Here is a 20,892-nt window from a genome sequence, read left to right on the forward strand (position 1 = left end):
ATGACCAGCATGTAATACACACACACATACACACACACTTTGTTTAGGAAAGACAGACACTCAGTCTGTCCATTTTGGCAGACTCTCCCTCCCTTTTCCTTCCTACCACCCACTCGCCCCCCCACCCTCTTTCTCCTTCATTGTCATCAATCCTCTGCAACTGTTGCCTTTCCTTCCTCTTCCCATTGCCCTCCTGCTCCATCCTTTCTCCTCTCTCTGCTTGGCCTCTCCTTCCCCTAGTGGGAAAAGGAGACATGATCAGAGTCTCAGAACCCACAGGAAATATCAGAGAAATGAACCACACAGCAGACAGCCCTCTGCGCAGGGTCAAGCAGACATCCCCCTATGCAATGGTAGTAGAGCTAATGGAACAGCTCTTTCCTACATGGAGAGGTGCTCACCCCCAAGTAGCACTGACTATACTTAAAATGATCAATTAACTGGTACGTGGATCTGGGTAGCTACATGTTACTACAACATAAAAGCTAATGAAACAAGGAGGAAGTAATTAACACAGCATCTCTGCAAATATACATTGATCCAGCAAGATGAGGAAATGGCAACTTCTCTGTTGGAATACAAATTCGAACATGCTCACCTCCAAACTATTGATCAGGACATGGCACAGGCCAACCTGGAGAAGTCACCACCTCCCACCAGCCGCAAGGGAGCAGCCTCAGTCTATAGCAGGAAGAGAATCACTGGCATATCTTCAGCTACTGTCTGCTCAGATTTCAGGGTTAAAACCAGAGATGCCCACTGTTTGCCCCCAATCTTTGTCTTCCTTTGCCTCTTCACTCTTTTGTTCTCCACCCCATTTTGTTGTTTTCCATCCCTTTATCTTTTGTCTGCTGACCATACAAAAGCTCCATTCCCCATATTGGTCTCATCTCTTCTTAGCATCCTCACACCCTGGGAGATCCTTACTAGTAAAAGGCTCAGCTGTGCTCAGGGTGAAAATGACCCATCCAGCCAGGGCTTTGTTTGCCTCTAATGGACATACCAGGAGGACTTTGGTGATGAGAGTTAAACAAGACAGAGTTAATATTTAGTTTGTGTGGGTTAGCATAGTAAAAGGCACTGCATGTGTGCTCAATTTTTATTGAAACAATAGATAGATAAATGGATGGATGGATGGATGGATGACTTTGATATATTCTGCATAATGTGAAAAATACTGCAATGTTCCTTACTGTTGAGATTATGTTCATGTTCTTTTATAGAAGAATTGAAAAGGCCAACAACCTGCTGTACATCGACCCTGATGCCTTCCAGAACCTGCCCAATCTCCGATATTTGTAAGAACTCCTGTATTCTGGTGCCCCCTCTATGATCAAAGTGTGTGTAATACTCTTTTAAGCAAAATGTCCACTTGCTACTCTGGGAAGCAGTTGCTTTTTATCAAAGATATGAGGAAGAAGTGGAGGTGGAGAGACACTTGCTGGTGAACTTTAGTTGAGTTTAATGAGTGAATTTCACTAATATAATTGCATTTTGTTTTCATTTACTAATACAGACATCACAAGGAATGCCATTTGCATTAATGGGCTGTCACACAGACCTCTTGCAGAACTCAGTCTTAATTTAGTGTTAATGTGATGCAGCCAAAATTTCTGCTAGCACTTACCTTGCAACCTCGACCTCAAAGACATCATCCTCTGTTCTGCATATATGCATTTTTTTCTTTGACAGATTACAGTTTTTGATTTTGTAAGTTTTGGTTAATAATAGACATGGTATTGATCAGCAGAGATTCCTGGTGTTTGAGCTCCATCCCTCGGGCTTGCCCCCATCAGCAAAAATACTGCTTCTTCTACTTAAATAGCTTTTAAATTAGCCAAGGGCTTGACAGAGCCCTGGATGCTATGACGTGGCCCCACAAAATAACAGACAAGAATTTGGGCTACGGAGCAAACTTTTTCTAGGCTAGTTATTTATCTCAAACAAGCTTGTTTCCTTGTTGAGAGAATAGAAATAATAAATCTGTTACTTATTAAATAATCATGATGCATAACCAACTCCCCTATAAGAAAGAGTTTTAAAGCAACAACTACTTATCCTCTCTCACCTGTGAGTTGATCAGAGAAATGGTGCTGCTGACAGGACTCTCATTTTCCCGACCTCAGCTTAGCTCACTCATGCATCTGCAGATAGTTGGCAGGTCAGCGGGAGGCTGGCTGATCTGGATGGTCTCAGTTGAAATGACAGCTCTCCTCCGAGTGGTGCTCATTTCCAGCAGGCTAGCACAGGCTTGTCCTCATGGCAGCCTAGGATTCCAGGAGAGAGAGCTGAAGCTTTCAAGCCTCTTGAGACTTAACCCCTGAACTAGCACACCATCTCTTCTGGTGAATTTTATGAGCCAAAGCAATTCGAGACCAGCCCAGGTTCAAGAGGGGCAGAAACAGACTCTTCTTCTTGATGGGAAAAGCTGAAGTCACAACACCAGGTATGTGAACACATGGAATGACAGAATTGAGGCCATGTTGGCAATCAATTTAAAGCGCATACAAAGTTTTGCACAGTATCTGTCACATAGTAAATGCTCAATACATATTAGCTACTAAATTTTGACCTATAAGAACTAGAGTTAGTAGGTATACTAAGGAACACTAGGCCATTATGTGCCATAGTGAATGGAGACTGACTGAAGGAATAAACAATTTCACAGAAGAGAGTTCATATGACCTGGATCTGAGAAAAAAACAAACAAACAAACAAAAAAAAACAAGGTCATCCACTTATGAGTTAATTGTCAGTTGGAGGACTTGCTTGGTTGGCACAAAACCTGTGCAGCTGCACAGGGGCCCTGTGCTCAAAAGGGCCCCACACTCTGAGAACCTTAGACTAGGTTTAGTTCTCTGCTGCTTTGTCTTAAAAGAAACATTTGTGAACAAGGGGGCCTGCATTTTCATGTTGCACTGAACCCCATCAATTATATAGGCAGTCCTGCTCAGAGTTAGGGTTATGGTCACTTCTAGTTTCAGAGTTGGGAGTGTAGGCTCCCAAAATGGACTTTGCTATACTCTCTGCAGAGGCTAGCCTAGATTAGGCACAGAAGTGGAGGAAATGTGGATTAACAAATAAGGTATAGGTCTTAGACTCAGAAAATCTAGGGCTTAATCCTGACCATACCACTTACTCTTGGGCCAGTCACTGCACTTCTGGGATGTACATGGCTCTCATGAGCCTCAAGTGAGCTTTATATATGAAAACGTTTTTTACAAAATATTTTATACTAAAAAGTTCTCAAAAGACATTTTAAAATATACTATTATTTGTAGAATGATTATTTCTGATCAACCGAAGTCTACAAGTCCATCCTCAGGGAAATCCCTGTAAGTGTTGAATAGTTAAGTATTGAAAAGCTAAGACCTTTAGCTTTTACCTAGAGTGTTTGGAATGAGTTCAAAATGAGAACTTTGGGACATGCCTAAGCAGTATAGAAAATATATATACTCAGAAGTACTAGATTCCAGATATTTATTAACTAGACTGCCTATTACCTTTTCTAAGACTTTGTTTCCTTATCTGTAAATTGGGTGGTTGTGAAAACCAAAAAAGACTATGCCTGCAAAAACATTTTGCAAAATTGTTTTTCAGTATACAAACTGAAAAGAACTATACAAATATAAATTAGTGCCTGTTACCCAGTTTCTTTCATTTCATTTTCCCTCCTCCTTTACTTCCCAACTACTATTCCTCTCTCCTTCTCTCTTTTCACCTAGAAAAGTCTGATTGAAATCTGGGAGGCACAGACCCTTCAATAACAGCAAGAGTGCCCTAGGACATGCAAAGGGGCACCCCAGTTTACATACTATCACATATGGCTAGTGAAAAGCACTGCTACAGAGGATAAACCCAAGAAGAAAACCACCCCCTCACACACATATTCCATAGCCCATGATAATAATAGCATGAATAACAGTGAAAATGGTAGACTGGGAGCAGATGAATAAAGAGATGAAGAATCATTGCAGCCTTGGCCAGGTGGCTCAGTTTGTTGGAGTGTCTTCCCATCCACCAAAAGGCTGTGGGTTCAGTTCCTGCTCAGGGCACATACCTAGTTGCAGGTTCAATCCCTGATCAGGGTGTCTATAGGAAGCAACTGATCTCTCTCTCTCTCTCTCTCTCTCTCTCTCTCTCTCTCTCTCTCTTTCTCTCTCTCTCTCTTTTTCTAAACCAATAAAAACATATTCTTAGGTGAGGAATTAATAAAAACTTAAAAAAAAGAATCATTGCAAAATAACATTTTCAAAAAACAATCATTGATGCAGAATTTGACCCCAATATTGTCCCCCACTTGTGACCAGCACCATTCATTCTTATCAACAAGGACCCTTGGCCTTTTCTCTAGGGGCTTGGGTCTGGGGAGGAACTAGGAAGAATGTGGGCATAGAAGAAGAGGAAACTTTGGCAGAACTCAGAGGACAAAGGTGTGACTTTGACTCTGGAAGAGGCTGAAATCTGTGTCATCTGTCATCGCATCCAGCCTCTCCTTGGTGTCCTTTTCTCACACTGAGGTGTTGAGTACTCCCCATTCCCATCTGGCTCCCTATCACATTCAGACAAAGCTGGAGGTGACCGACTCCAGCTCCATCCTTTCCTGAGAGGAGAATATTGTTCACGGAGCATTTAAAATGTGCTTTCTAACTGGGAAGAGAAAAGAGTTAGTAAGCAGTTTGGAGTTCTGTCATTGTCAAAGGATCTTCCATGACTGCTCCAAAAAAAAAATCCTTACATAATTCTACAGTGTCCAAAAGTCTGTCACATCCACTGCCACGAAAATCTGCATCAGGAAGGTGAGACAAAGGGTTGTTCATCTTAAGCCTTTTTCACTTATTTCCCAAGGTGGGCCTTTCCCACCTGCACACTCCTCCCCAGGATGTGGCATCCAGTGACCCTACGAATCCAAAGACATTAGCAATATATCTATTCAAGATTCAGAAATCTTTTCCCAACTGCCACGAGGAATCACCTAAATTCATGGTTGGTCCTCTACTCTGAAAGCTTATATCATGGAAACAAAGCCCAGTTAAGCTTCCTTCCACACTTAGTGTCTGAGCAGAAGTCATAAATAACTTTACCATCCAGCAACCAGGCAGAGGTAGACAGCAACGATTTCAGATATTCTTTTGGATGATGAAGTACATGCTAAAAGAAAAGAAAAACACACACACACACAACACAACACACACACAATGGATGAAGAAATCAGAGGGACCAGTAGAACTGAGGAGTTGTTTATTTCCTTAAGCCAGGATAAATGCCTATCATTACAGCCACCAAAGCAGGAAATTAGAAGGCGTAGGGGTGAGTTGTCATTGGACTTGAGCATCCTAATTGCTGCACACACACACTGAGAAATGTTTTTCTTCCATTTGATGTTGATCATTTTATGGCACAGCGTTCAAGACAACCAGAAATCAGTATTCTTCATCACTGCCTTCATACTTCACTGAGGAACCCAAAGTGGTTAGGGAAAACACTCATGAATAAAGAAATGTACTTTGACTAAAGGAATATATATCAAGGAATTCACCTGGGTGAATTTTTTTTTACATCAATATTGTACTTGCAGGCAATGTTTCTCTCTTTATCACTCCACCTTCCTGAAGTTGACCTTTTGTGTATGAAAGATTACCTATTGATCTATAAATAAGGTTCATACAATATTCTCTTGCCTTTGCATCCTGTCAATGTAATTCTCAGGCAGCTGGATGTTGCTTTTTGCTACTCAATAAACCATAATCCCATCTTAGCAAACCCTTCACACACACTGGTAGGCCCCATCTAACTGATGATCACCTTCCACTCACATGTGGGCCTGTCAGACCTCCTTAGGATATCTGCTAAGAGCAAACATGCCCTCTGCTTTCTCCAGTTGGGGATAATTCCTGGAGATTCTTTCACTGGGACTCACCTCAGCAATTCACGCTATTTCTTTCCTGCCCCTAAATTCCTCTCTGTCTTTCCTTCATTCCTCTTTCATTTGGTTTGTGGGGATAATGAAAGTAACTTTTCTTATTATAAAAGCATTTGTTGGACATTGCATGGCAAAGGCATGAAGGGCAGGGACTGGGGAGGTAGTATACAGTAGCAAGGAAGCACACAGGTTCCACTGCCACCTGTCTGGGCCAGGTGTCAGCTTCTGTCCTTGCTAGTTGTGTGACTTTGGATAATTGGCTTAACTTCTCTAAGTCTCAGTCTTACTTTCTTTAACTTGGGAATAGCACTGTCTGCATCCTTGGACTGCATTAAATGAAGTACTTGGAAGAATGACTGACATTTAGAAAATTCTCAGTAAATGTTAGCAATTCTTATTAAATTCCTGGCCCTGTGATTTATTAGCTAAGGGAGCCCCTGTAAGGAACTTCATCTCTTTGTACCTTAGTTCTCTCCTCTTCTTAAAGGAATAATACCTACCTTTTGAGACTGTTGTAGGGATTAATTCAATGATAATCATGGTGATGATGGTGGTATCTCCTTCCCTTTCCAATATTTATAAGATTTTGAAGGCCTCTTTAACTGTTTCTTTTGGATCGAATCCACTGATCAGCATTCAAACATGGAAATACATCATTTGTATTTTTCTAAGGACAAAGGCATCCTTCTTACTGAACTCCTGAGATATCCATAAACATCCTTCCAACAAACAACAGTACATTATCCTGCAGAGTTCTAATGGAGGGCTCCTAACTTCCCTGTACTGTTAGTTCCAACCTTGTGGTCCACAATCTCTCTTACCATCTCCATCAAAATAAAGTTCAGTTCTTCACACTGTCAGCTGGTTAGCTAATGCTTCCCATGTTTATGTTGATTTACAATTTAATGCTTTTTTAAAATCATACTTTATTGCATTTAAACCTCACAGCAATCCAAAGAGTAAGCAGCACAGTAAGAGAATATATGCATTTTATAGAAGTAAGCTAGCCTTGCCTGTGGTCCCTGGTCAGTGGGCTCTTCTGAAAGGAATGTGCAGTGCCCCTACAGACTGTATTACTCTGAAACATTAGCTATTCAGCAACACTTTCTATGGTGGCTTGGAAATGATATATACTGGAGTTAAATTTTACATGTTATGGCAGCCACACACATGGTGGAAAGGGTTGGTGCCTCCCCATTTCTGCATCATTATGGATGTGAATTGGCCAATGAATGCAAACTCATTTGTTCTGTCAACATTCATTTATTGAAGTCCTAGTACATCCGAGGCTTTGTTGTGGATGTTGGGTGTACAAAAGATGACAAGGCAAATGCAGCCCCTACCCTTATGGAGCTTATTGTTTGAGGAGATAAACAATGCTAGATAATGTCATGTGGTGAAAGTGGTATAATGAAAAATAAAGCAAAGAAAGCGGAGAGTGATGCCTTAGAAAGGGTGGTTGAGAAAGGATGGAGGGCCTTATGAGAGATACAGCAGACATCTGTAGACAGCTCTGGCTCACCTCAAGGAACACAGTCTTCTGGGGGGAAAAGACTATCAACCATTAACCCCTGAAAATAATAACACATCTGTAGAGCTGTGTGGTACTGGTAATAGACAAGAGTACTAACCCAATGCCTTGGCTGGACTCATCAAAAAAAGCTTCTTGGGAATAAAGTGAACTTAGCTGCAATTTGAAGGATAGGAAAAAATTAAAAAGATAGTAAGGAAGGAGAAACTTCCTGTGGAAAAAGTAGTTGAGTGAAAACAAAAATGTGAAAGAACCATTATGGAATAGGCAGAGGATGGGGAGAAACTGGGTCCCAACTAAAAAGGTATGCATATATGCATAACCCAGGGACAGAGACAATAGGGTGGTGAAGGCCTGGGGTGGGGGCAGGCTGGAGGGGATAAAAATGAGACATATGTAGTGTTTTCAACAATAAAGATTTTTTAAAGGTGTGCATTGGAGAGAAAGAAGTATGACTATATTTGGGTTTGGTAAAATTAGAAAAACATTAAGGCAGAGGCATTTAGGTCTACTTCAGTAGGAAAGAGAAAGCCATAGAGATTCTTGAGAAGAAGAGTGGCAAGGTGACAGTGACTTGGGCTGTGGATTGACTACTGGCAGGGTATAGATACACTCAAGGGAGTCCTGCTCAGAGGAAGTGGCCATAATCCAGGGGTACATTAATGGTGGCATCTGGAGAAATAGAAAGGTAATGGGAGACACATTTCCACACAACTATCACTGGTATATGATGCACCTCTATGTCAGACATGGACAAAGTGACTGCAGTGATTTTTGCCCACTCACATCTGGTAAACCCCAGTGTTTTCCACACAGAATCATCCTGCAGACAGCACTCATCAAGAATTCAGTCTGGGCCAGAAGTCATCTTACACAGGGACTGTGATGATTGGGAAGAAATTATTAGCTACCTCCCTGGTTGTCAGCATTATAAGTATCTAAACATGTTGTCATGACTACGAGGATATTAGGGCACAATGGAAATTATACAATTGCTTCTTTTATCAGTAATCTATCTAGCACAGCCAACTTTGCCTGCCATTGTCAACTCGAGGAAAATACGGCCAGATTTCCCTTCTGGAACACTAAAGTTCAGGGCCAGATTTTAGCCTGAACATGTCAGTTCAAGGAGGGCAGGACCTCCTCTCGTCGGAGGGCCTGATCTGAAAGAAGGTGACATTTTTATGCCAGTAACCTCTCGTCCTTGTTCCTCTAACCTGCCCAGTGTGCCTTCTCCTGCAAGAAGACCAGGTCCTTTCCATCTGCAAGATAATTAGTTGATCCATTAACTCACATCAATATGTTCAGGTCTTGATATTCTTTCCAGGGGATTTTGTATTTTTAAAAAAGAAGCCTGGAAAAGGCAATGCTAAGCCCAAGAACTGATCATGATAGACTCCCAGGCAAGGGGCTCTGAGAGAGAGAGAGAAAAGTTCCTACAGGAGCCACTCATATAGCATATAGGTAACCATCTACTCCACCCACCTGCAGAGTCTCTGAATTATATTTTCTCAGGCTACACCTTCTTATGAGGTAGGTGTATCCTCAGCTCAATTATTTTGAAATAAGATCTGTCTCTGTCATCAACAGAAATCAGATATAAGGACAAGTCTAGAGAAGGCTCAGAGAGAAAGGAGTCTCAGATTAGCTGTGTAAAATCAGCCCAATTTCTTCCTCATTGCTAGTATCACCCCCAGACAATGATGGACTAAACCAGTGGTTCTCAACCTTCCTAATGCCGTGACCCTTTAATACAATTCCTCATGTTGTGGTGACCCCCAATTGCATTGTTACAAACTGAACATAATTAAAGCATAGTGATTAATCACAAAAACAATATGTAATTATATATGTGATTTCCAATGGTCTTAGGCGACCCCTGTGAAAGGGTCGTTCAACCCCCAAAGGGGTCGCGACCCACAGGTTGAGAACCGCTGGACTAAACGCTTTAAGTCTCAGTTTCTTCATCTGCAAAATGGAAATAACAGAATATGTTTCATGAGGTTAGTCAAATGAGGAAAATGGACTCTACATCTTCGATGACCTCTTTAAGCCTTGGTGTCTAATTGTCATCTTCATCAAGCTGGGACTCCCAGTGTCGCTGTCTGTCCTGAGTTCAGCATATTCAGACCCAGTATGGAAGGAGAAAGCCCCTCCCCGAGACAAGAGGATCCAGCATCTTGTAGATCACTATTTCCCAGCTCAGGCTCCTCTCCAGGATTCCAGCTGAGATCCTATGGGCACATTAAACCAGCTACCAATTACTCTCCAAAGCTCAACTCCTGGAACTAAAGGAATGGTAGGATGAACCCCTGCCACTTCGGTCCCTCATGGATGAGCACAGCCAGCCCCAGCAGGGCCGTAGAGGCCCTGCATGTGGAGGTGAGGCTTAGGAGGCAGACAGCCCCCGGGCGGGCACTGGAGAGGCAGATCAGGCACAGGCAGGAGGGAAGACAGCTTAGTAAGCAGGATCTGAAGGGGTGTCAGGAGAATCCCAGCCCCCATGGAAAATAAACTGCTGCTGCTTCTTCCACCACTGCAGCCTCCATGTTGAGAGTTTTCTATGGCTTTATTATCCTTCCAGGCCCTTTTAGATTTGCAGTTACCTCTGGGAGAGGCCACACATAAGATTTAGAGCGAATACAGGAACCAGTCACATCTCTGTAGGGATGAAGGCAGACTCTGAAGCAGAGATGGGCCAGAGGAGGCTGGGAAGTACAGTGGGCAGCAGGGGTAGGCTGGACAATGAGAGGGGGGAGGGTGTCAACTCCAATTACCAGATTCTGTGCCACTCCAAGGTCAGGACCAGGTTTTCTTCATCTCTATATCCCCAGTGGCAGGCACAAAAAAGGCCCTCAACCATTCATGTTTTTCTTCCAGAGGATCCTGGCTGTGATCTAGACCTCTCATGCACCTGTTCTCAAATCCTCTGCCACACTTATTGAGGGGCCCATTATTTTCCTCTCTGCCCTCATTCATCTCCTCTGCTTTACCCTTCACAATGGGTGTGAACACAGGCATATTCTAGCGGAATGCTCCCAAAGTCAGTCTGTCCATCTGGGCAGATGTGCTCTGTCTTCTCCATGGCCCGGCTGCAGGAGGAATGTGGTCCGGCTGGCTCAGGACTGAGGGCAATGAAGTGACAGAAGTCACCACCTGATTCCACTGACCTCTAATCTAAAGCCAAAGCTATGTCACAGTACAGGGTCTGCCACGGGTCAGCCCCACACAGGGGGCCCTCAATGGGAATGTGTTCGGGTTGAACCTTTCTATTTGGGTGGTGGAGGGTAGCAGCTGCTGTTTTTAGAGAAATATCTTGGGGCATTACAGCATGTGAACACTGCAGCAACAAATGCTCTAAGGAAGAGAATTTTCATCTCCAGCAGATATTGTACAATCTGCTGCCGTTTAATCATGAGCTCACCCACACCAAACACCCCACAAATAATGTCTAGTTCTAGAGGCGATGAGTTGGGGATTCAAAGATAGTAGTGCTAGGAAGAGGGAGCAGGATGTTTGGGAGACGTGCATGGGAAGAAATTAGGCAGCAGCCTCTCTCACAAAGCTCACCCAGCGCAGTCTCTCTAGACAACAGCCAAACCACAGCAGCCACCAGAACACAGATTCACTGGGCAGGACACCAGGAGAAGCTCTTCTCCTTACAGGAGAGCCACACGCCCAGGTCTCAGTCCTGCCCCTGCTTGTGAGAACTTGTAAGCAAGGAACCAGGCTTCTGTGGGCCTTCAGTGAAGTGGAGAGAAAAAGAATGACCCTCTGTCCTTCAAGCCGATGTAAGAAAGGAAGGAGATGAGTCAGAGTGGGAGAACTTTAAAAGTTCAAAACAGCAAATGAGTGCAAGCCCTACTAATCGCTCGAGGCATTGCTGGGTGGTGTAGGGATAGGGGACAGAATCATAATTTAGGAAGTACTTTCACTTTGTATTAACTTAGGTAGACTTTTAAAAGCCCTGTGAGATATTTATGGATGGCTCCATTTTACAGATGGGAAATTTGAGGTTTGGGGATGACTGAATTGCCCAAACTCACAGAATGGACATAAGAAATGATCTTGGGGCAGGAAGGCAGGGAAAATGGTACTTGTTGAGCACTACTTACTAAATGGCAGACCCTACACTAGGTATCTCATTCACACAATTCATCTCATCTTCCAGTCTTCCAAAACAGTGAGGCCTGTATTTTCCCTGATTCACAAATGAGGATTTTTTTGAAACTCGGAGATTATGTATTTGATAGAACCGAGAACTGAAGGCAGGAATGTCTGACTCCCACCCAGTACATCCTGCTCTCAGCACCACATACCTAGAGCGTAGGGTGTGGATGACGCCTATGCAAGTGGACCCAGTGTTCTGAGCACAATGTTGACACTTCATTCACGTTTGCCATTTAGGACCTGTGAGCACCTACACAGGCTAAATTGAAATATACCTAAGAAGTAGCTTTCTAAATAATTAATGTTAGAAATGAGTTTGGGGAAGGGTGTGCAAACTGTTTAAAATATTAACTCTTCTGCAACTCCCCTATGTAATTTAAAAGTAACTGCTTACCACGAATTAATAGTTTGATTAAAGTTATTCTTACATCAGCATCCAGGAAGGTCTCAAAAGAGTAGCACTTGGCAACGCTCTGTTAGCATAGGTCTAACCCGGAGAGATCTTTAGGTTCTGAAAGTCCTTGTTGGCCAATGTGGTATAATGGAAAGAAATCAGCAAGAGGCATGGGAACCAGAATGCCTAGATTTTTTCTTCCACCTTCTAAGAGACAAGTTAACTGAAACTCTCTAAGCCTCCGTTTCCTCATATACAAAATGGAGCTAATAATACCTGCCTCATGAGTTGTGGGCAAAATTAAATGACTTTATTGTAGGAAAGACATTTACAATGGCGCCTAATATGGAAGTAAGGGCACTGGTAAGCATTAACTGTTATTCTTTCTTGTTCAAGTCTAGACATTTGGGCGATTCATTTACTCTCTGTGAGCATTGCCTCCCTTCTCTATAAGGTGCAAATCATAATTCTGCTCATCTTAGAAACTCACTGTGAAGTCAGATGAGGTACTCTAAAATAACTCTGTGGGTCATATATGCTACACAAATATGAAGCAAGGTTATTTTCCAGTCTTTTCTTGTTAGAGGCTGGGTCAGAACTGTGACTGGGTCCTAGGACTCCGGTTACTTTCTAAATAGCAGTCCACTCCAGTGGTCGGCAAACTGCGGCTCGGCAAACCGTGGCTCATGAGCCACATGCGGCTCTTTGGCCCCTTGAGTGTGGCTCTTCCACAAAATATCAGCTCTTCCACAAAATACCTACTTCTGTGCATGGGCCACAAAGTTTCAATTGCACTGTACGTGCGTTCCCGCACGTGGTATTTTGTGGAAGAGCCACACTCAAGGGGCCAAAGAGCCACATGTGGCTCGCAAGCTGCGGTTTGCCGATCCCGGCTAAGCTATTGCCACTTTAGCCAGCCTCTTGCTTGGGCCCAAGTCAGATACTGGTCACTGGGCCCCCCAAACAGGAGGGGACAGCCATGCACCTTGCCACCTGGTCTTAAAGTCCTTCTCTCAACCCAAGTGAAGCAGCTCCCACCTTTCCCCATGGCGGGAAGGGCAAATTCACAGTTGTCTCCAGAAACCCTTCTCACAAGGTCTCTATACTGTTTTCATGTCCAATAGGAATGAGCGGTAAAAAAAAATGTGCAACTGGATGCCAGAAACCTGGAATGTAGCACCTCTCATAGTTTGGTGTGTCAGGGAAAACTCGGACTTTGACATCCTGATACACTGAGATCCGCCCTAGCCCCAAAGGGATCCGGTAGCATGCTCCAAGCTGAAAGAACAAACAACCAATAGTGAGAGCTGCAAAACAGCCCAACACAAACTTCTGTTTGTACATTAAAAAACACACCTTTTATCAAAGGTTCATCTTCAGTTTCGTTTCCTTTTGATTTGGTTGGCCATTAAAGAACATGGTTTCTTTTTACCCAGACATGGTATGTGTAGAGGTTAATGGTTGGGCTAGGATAGGGATCTCATCCTGTGACTAATGTATTCTGTACAACTACAGAGAAGTTTTTCAGAGCCTCTGACCGGCCTGCCCTAGGCGTAATCTAAAGGGGGCCATCCAAAAATACCTGAGCTCACTCAGCTGGGCCCCCTCCACTCTGATATGAGGATGGTAATGATACCTGTCTCCTAAGGTAAAGGAGAGGAATAAATAAAATAATCAATGTTAAGTGCGTGGCGCGGTGCCTGGTGCAGAGGAAGTGTTCAATAAATGTTGGCCATTATTATTATTAATCCTACTTTCCAGAGCATCACAGCACAAATCTATTACCATTTCCTCCTGGCAGCCCTTCAGAATCTCAGGCTTATCTTCCCAAGCAAAACATCCTATGCATTGGACAATATAGTCTTGATTCCTTAGCCCATCAGCCAAAAAAAAAAAAAAAGAAAGAAAACTTGTCCCAAAATAATTGTATTTATTTATAAGCAGATGCACATGCAATTGCAGTATAAATGTGTGCATTGCAAAATATACACAAAAATAATATTGTAAAGTATAAATAAAAATGAATTAAATAATATGCTTTTACATTTACATCTTGCCTCATATGCCATTTTATATGGCACAAAAAGCCTATTTTACTTTCACTACATTTGTAATAATAACAAGACTTTAAAGAAATCAATGTCATAGGATGTGCCTCATTAATTTTTAACTAGAGGCCCAGTGCACGAAATTTGCACTTGGCGGGGGGAGGGGGGGCACCTCAGCTCAAATTGCAAGAGGGTGCAGGCCAGGTCAAGGGACCCCACTGGTGCACAATCAGGACTTGGGAGGGATGCGGAAGGGCTCCAGGGCATGTCCGGCCCATCTCTCTCAGTCCCGATTGGCCAGACCCCAGCAGCAAGCTAACCTACCAGTTGGAGCATCTGCCCCCTGGTGGTCAGTACATGTCATAGCGAGCAGTTGAGCAGCCTTAGCATATCATTAGCATATTATGCTTTGATTGGTTGAATGGACAACTGGACGACCTGACACTTAGCATATTAGGCTTTTATTATATAGGATCCTTTGTTTAACACTGAGAAAAGCAATTCACAGGTCATATCAATACTAGATTTCAATGGCTGTCAAAGCTGAGAACAAAACTTCACTGAAATAAGTAGATACAATGGAATGCAAGCCTATAGCCGCCTCCTTGATTCATGCTTAGTGTTCAACTCCTAAACTTTTATGCAAATATTTTTATGAAAGTTAGCTAGTATATTTTCTTTCCTAATGTCAATCAGATGTTCTTACCAACAATCCATAAGATGTACACTTTTATAATTCTCATGAAAGTATGCAAGACCTAATAAAAACTTAAATAGGTTACAAAGTTGTATTTCCTTGTTTTTAAAAATATGCAAAAGTGTTCATAAATGATGACATGCATTATTTTCAGTAATAAATTAACCATTTCCATGCATTTTAAAAATGCTTTCTATGCCACAGATTTCTTTCAAAAGCTGTTTTATTCCTCCTCATTGATACATCACCTTTCACTTAACGATACAAATAAAATATGTCTAATTGAAAATATCTGTCTTTTAACACTATTTGACAACCATTTTTCATCACAGAAAAAGTCAATAAATTTGTATCACTTGTATGTTTGTTTTAAAAATGTATAAATCACTTTCAATTTTGTAAAGTCTTTGTAGTAATTGCCCTTGAGATGGCCAACAAACCTCTAGGTGATGATATGATCAGGACCCAGAGACTAAACAGAATCAGACAGAAAAAGGTGGATCCAGGCAGGTTTAACAGAAGGAAGAGGAATAAGTTAGAGAAAAGAGGAAAGAAGAATCTGGGAGACTTAGCTGTGGCTTCCAGTGGTTCCAGAAAGACACAAGGAGCATCAGGCAGCAGATAACAAGCCAGACCACTCAGGCATCATGGAAGGCCCACGGAGACAATGAAGAACCAGATCTAGAAACAGCATTGCAGTACCCAAAAGAACTAAGGAGAAGCAAGGTCATGCTCCTAGGGGAAAACGGATATCAGATTGGTCTCAGTTATGGCAAATGGAATATAAGGCTGGATCATGACCTTGGATGTGGTGCTAAGTTCTCCTGTAGGGTAAATTTATCATTTCCCTGGATACAAGGTGAAGGAGCTAAAAGCTTCAGGTATCCCCTTAAGGCCATACATCTTAAAATGTGGTATAGCCAGGACTTGAACCCAATCCTCTAGCACCAGAACTGCTAGCTTTGAGGCTCTGCTACTTGCCTTGAGAATAGGACCAGGGCCCAATTGTTAAACCAGAATATTAGGTCAAAACAGAATATGCAGCCAGGCTAATAGGGATGAACTCTTTAAAATCCTGCCCTTGGGCTCATTAAATTCCCCTTGATTGCTAAGGAGTCTGGTTTCCATGGAGACTGAGCCAAGTTTGAGCTGAGTATGAGTTAAATGGGCCCAGTTATGAAAGTGTGAGACAGGAGGCAGGAAACCAGGCAAGATGTGAAACAGGGCACAGAGGTGTCTAACTTGATATTACTCAGTCCACAACCTTTCCAGTCCAGAGATATGAAATGGCTTGTGTCCAGTTTAGGCCAGAGTTGGCATGTTGGTTCTCCTGATCCCTGGCCTCCAAACCTCCCTGCCTCTGTTTAAGATTAATTACTCCAAGTAGCAGTGATACCTGACAAGTATGTTAACTAGAATTTTGATACATTCTTGGTGAAAAAAAGCAAGAAACATCTTTGAAACATCAACCAATTAACTCAATATTTTATGAACACATAATGCATTCCAAATCTACACACAGATTTAATAGATTGTCAGAAAATATTAAATGTGATCCTTGTTTTGATGTTTCATTAAGGGAATGTTGCATAGACACATGAGAAGAGATCTAAAAATAAAAGGCTGCTATGATTAAATAACAAATGTGGAGTAGGACTGTGCCAAGCTAGTAGGTATTTAGTTATGGCAATGTTTCTGTTGGGAATGAGTAGAATCGCAGAGGTTATAGAAAGCAACCATGAAAGCTAATTGTTCTGGATGACACATCAAACTCCAAAGGTTAACAGAAGTTATCTCTCAGTAGTGAAACTAGAGATGATTTTTACTTTCTTCTGAAGATGTTCCCAAATTTTTCCATAAGTCTCACAATAAATAGATATTACTTTTATATTCAAAGAATATATGTTTTAAAATAACCAAAGGATATAGAACAATTAGAACTCTTATACATTGCTGGTGGGAAAGCAAAATGGTACAGCCACTTTGGAGATCAGTTTGGCAGTTTCTAACAAAGTTAAGCATTCACTTACCATACTAGCCAGAAATCCCACTCACAGTTATTTACCCAATAAAAAATGTTTTCCTTCCCTCCCCTCCCTCCTCCCACAGTACACAAATGTTTAAAAAAGCTTTTTTTATATAACCACAAAAAGTAGAAACAACCTATGTGCCCTTCATGATGAAGGTGAATGGATAAACTATGGTATATCAATGCAATGGACTACTACTCAACAAAAAATGCAATGAACACACCACGACATGGAAGAATCTCAGGTGCGTTATACTATGTGAAAGAAGCCAGATTCAAAAATTTCACAATATATAATTGTACTGATATGACATTTTAGAAAAGGCAAAATTTCAGGAACAGAAATAAATTCACAGGTGCTAGGTATAGCATGTTAACAATCCCTTCCCCCAAATAAAAAGCATTGGAAGACCATCTCAAGGGTGGCTGAAGTACATAATCAAAAGAAGAATTGACCAAGATGGGTTCTATATAGATAATTGGGAATGAAGAGGGACCAAAAGAGTTGAGAACCATTACAGGGAGCCCATAGGAAGAATTCCCTGACTCTTTAAATACAGAGAACAAGACACCAAAGACTACTCTAAAACAATAAGCCCCCAAAGACACAATCCTTCACAATGATGAGAGCACCAGTGAAGGTTCTTCAGACTGAAGCAATCATGACCAACTCTGGCTTAGGAAGCCACACACAGGAAAGGTAAATGGGAGCAGGGAGGTATGGGAAGGATTCTGAGTAACTCACAAGAGTGAGGGAAACGCTGAGGAACAGTGTCAGACAACTCTCAGATGCCACTTGAAAACCTTCTTCACCACTGCTGTGGCACCCAGCTTCACCCAAATGTCAACCAGTTCAATGCAGGTACAAACTGAACAGCACCCAGGCTGGCCTTGTATACCACTCTATCCTGGGGATTACCACTCTTTCATACCACTCTAAGATACCCAGTAGGAACTCACTGGGCACTCTGTGGGCGAGGCAGAAGCAGAGAGTTCAGACCATCAGGACACATTGGACCAACAGGAAATAGTAGTCTATAGATAATTGCTTTCCCTTGTCCCTTATTTAGAGCAACAGTTCTGAGATCCTTTTTGAAAACTTCTAAATCAAGTCCTTGGCATTAAGTACCAGTCACCAATTGTGGTGGCCAACTCAATACCTTATCCTGGTATTACTTATCTTTCCTCCCTCCTTGTTTCATTCCCCCCAAATCAAACTCTCTGAACTCATATTATCAAATATATACTAGCTCTGCAATTTCAGCTATAGAAATTCACGGACTGTCTCTCAATGGATTCAACTCTAACCAGACTCCAACCTTTTCCCAGGAGACAGTTACATGCATACTCTGCTGTGGAGAGGCATGGAACTCATGCTCTAATCTCAACCGAATAATTTGGAATGGAGAAGAGACAGTTCTCCAAAGAATATGAGGAGATTAGAAACAAAAAATGATTTGGGAAAATTTTGTTATCTAGTTGAAAATCACACACTTTGGTTTGGTTTTAATCATTATTGTTGAAAGTACTACAGATGTCCCTTTTTTCCCCATTGACTCCTTGTGGCCCATATTTGCCCCCCACCCCGGGCCTTCACCATACTATTGTCTGTGCCCATTGGTTATGCATATATGCATATAAGTCCTTTGGTTAATCTTTTGGATCATACTGACTTCTTAATCTTGAAAAAAAAGTCTGCATTGTGGCCTGAGGTGCACGTTTCTCTTCTCTAAGGATTCAATAGCTTACTAGACCATAGTTAAAACCTTAAAATAGAAAATGTAAGCATGATTTATATCTATTATGGGATTTTCTGGTACATTTTTCTAATAGCTCAAAATTAATATTTTAAACATAAAAAGCTTATACTTTAGCAATTGTTAAAATAGCCAGTTTTATTTTACCTCATTCTCATTTTCTCTCTCTCTCTAGGTTAATATCCAACACGGGTATTAAGCACTTTCCAACTGTTCACAAGATTCAATCTCTCCAAAAGGTCCTACTGTAAGTTTCTCCTTGAGCGGTTACCAACACTTTACTTGGGAGCTGTCTTGCCCATCAGCCTCTGGGCCTGTAATACACATTGTTTAGTCTGCATCTTCCAAATATGTTGTTTTGGCTGAGCAGAAATAGGAAGGCAAACAGCGAGTGGCCTTAGTTTTACCTAAAGGCCTCTATTCTCAGTCTGGAGGAAGTCAGCAGGCTCCTCAATAAGACAGGTGTCAACAGAGCCGGCTTATAGCAAACCAAGCAGTCTCTCCTACCTTCGCTATTTAGTGCCTGGTATATGGTTTCCCCTGAAATGTCCCTGTCTTCCACCATCCTCTCTTCTTCCCCCCAGAATGCCCATGCTGCTCCAGGACTAAAGAAACCACCTGACAAACAAATTCAAACTATATTAGTGACATAATGTATTTGCCTTTTCTCAAGGCACCTGATTTTGAAAGAGGAGGAGAAAGGCAATGTATAATGTGAAGTTGTAAGAATCTGAACAGACCCAGAAGGAAATGGAAATGGTAGGGTGGGGGAGTAGGGACATAAGCAGCTAAGGAGGAAGGAGGGGAAATGGAGATCGGGAGGAACAAAGAAAGATAGAGAATCTCCCAAAATTTCTCCCATTATTCTGAGCAATTTACTACTTCTATGTTTATATGTTAGATCAGACCCCACAGGGAGGAGAGAAAAATGAGACTTTCTCCAGCCTTTTGTTCAGGAGAGAAAAACCAATGATAACATTTTCCTGTGACCCCAGAAGAACAGAAGACAGGAAACTGGCATAAGAAGGGGATGGAGGTGGGAGGAAGATGAAGGCCCAACTAAGGTGAATGGAGGAGTTTGGGATGGAGCTGAAAGGTCAGCTTAGGTGTTTTGTCATATTTGAGCAGACACCAGCTGTGGAGACAAGAACAATAAATGTTAGGATCTTAACACAGTGAAATTAGCTAAGAAAACTTTCAAAGAGAATATCTTACATGTATATAATTCCATTGTTAATAACTAATATACTAAAGATAACTTAGATGTCATTTATTTCCCAAACTTTGAACTCATCATTGTTCAGATATGATTGAAACATTACCTCAGCTAAAGACTACATTATGCCGAGTAACTGAAAGTGGGAAGGTCACATGAGTGGAGCTAACTAAACTTCTAATCCATCTGCACTTTCTTCTAGAGATGTTCAAGACAATATACACATCCACACAGTGGGAAGAAATTCTTTCATGGGACTGAGTTTTGAAAGTCTAATTCTGTAAGTAGAGAAAAACAAAATCCAGTGGAGGACCGTTTGGTTTTTCATTTAATCATCTCTCTCATAACAGGATACTCCTTTTTCGTCTGGGTAACTTTGGCATCTCACCATTTAAATTTCTCCCTGGTTCTGTGTTTTTCTCTCATGGCCCATCTTTGCATTTCAGAATCACAACATGGAATCGTGTTAATAATGTATGAAGCTGTGGTGTGATTCAAGTATTTAAAATTGCTCTTTGAATGATGGTCTCCTGTGATGCAACATCTGTTCCAAAGGACAGAATAGCTCACGCATCAATAAAGCTAGTTATTGCCTGGCAAGGCTTTTGTTGCCGAAAGAAAAAGACAGGAAGGAGGCTGAATCCAGGAAGATACGAATCTTCCCTGAGAACTATGCGAAGCAGCTCCGTTCAGCCCCACGCTGAGCATAAGATGACTTCTCATTTTCTTGGAACAATCACGTTTTTTTAATGAGCTTGAGTTATTCCCTCTGACTTCTGGGAAAGTTCTTAATGCACTTTGTGTCATTAGTGAACTACCTTCTAATATTCTGTGCCAGGAGCCTGAGTGGCAGTGTAGCCACTTCCCCAGACGGCCAAGAAACAGGGCACTAGGGGCTCCCCAAGTGTTTGTGAGATCCTTGGAAGTCAGATGAACAGATGACTTTTAGGGAACCAGTAACTGCAATTACATCTGTAAGGAAAGCATTTTATCTTTCTATTTCACACATTGTTGTATTATTTTAAAATATATACATATGTTTTTAATATGCCAATGTGTACAAAAGGTAAGTTTCAGTCTGGAAAGAATTTTCATCCTTTTCAAAACAATAATATGACCAGCTGGGG

The 20,892-nt window shown here is 41.8% G+C and overlaps 1 protein-coding gene across 2 annotated transcripts in view; it reads left to right on the forward strand.

The window, feature by feature from the left end:
* FSHR (follicle stimulating hormone receptor) overlaps positions 1-20,892 on the forward strand; it is a 129,791-nt gene that overhangs the window by 89,794 nt on the left and 19,105 nt on the right. The window contains exons 4-6 of one of the 2 annotated variants that reach the window (XM_006083364.1): positions 1,224-1,298; positions 18,725-18,796; positions 19,968-20,045. In XM_006083364.1, coding sequence (XP_006083426.1) covers positions 1,224-1,298; positions 18,725-18,796; positions 19,968-20,045 — 225 coding nt within the window. The remainder of the gene's footprint in view (positions 1-1,223; positions 1,299-18,724; positions 18,797-19,967; positions 20,046-20,892) is intronic. The other variant, XM_006083365.1, reaches the window with a different exon arrangement.

The sequence above is a fragment of the Myotis lucifugus genome, unplaced genomic scaffold, assembly GCF_000147115.1.
Source record: "Myotis lucifugus unplaced genomic scaffold, Myoluc2.0 scaffold_6, whole genome shotgun sequence".
Classification (NCBI taxonomy): Eukaryota; Metazoa; Chordata; class Mammalia; order Chiroptera; family Vespertilionidae; genus Myotis; species Myotis lucifugus.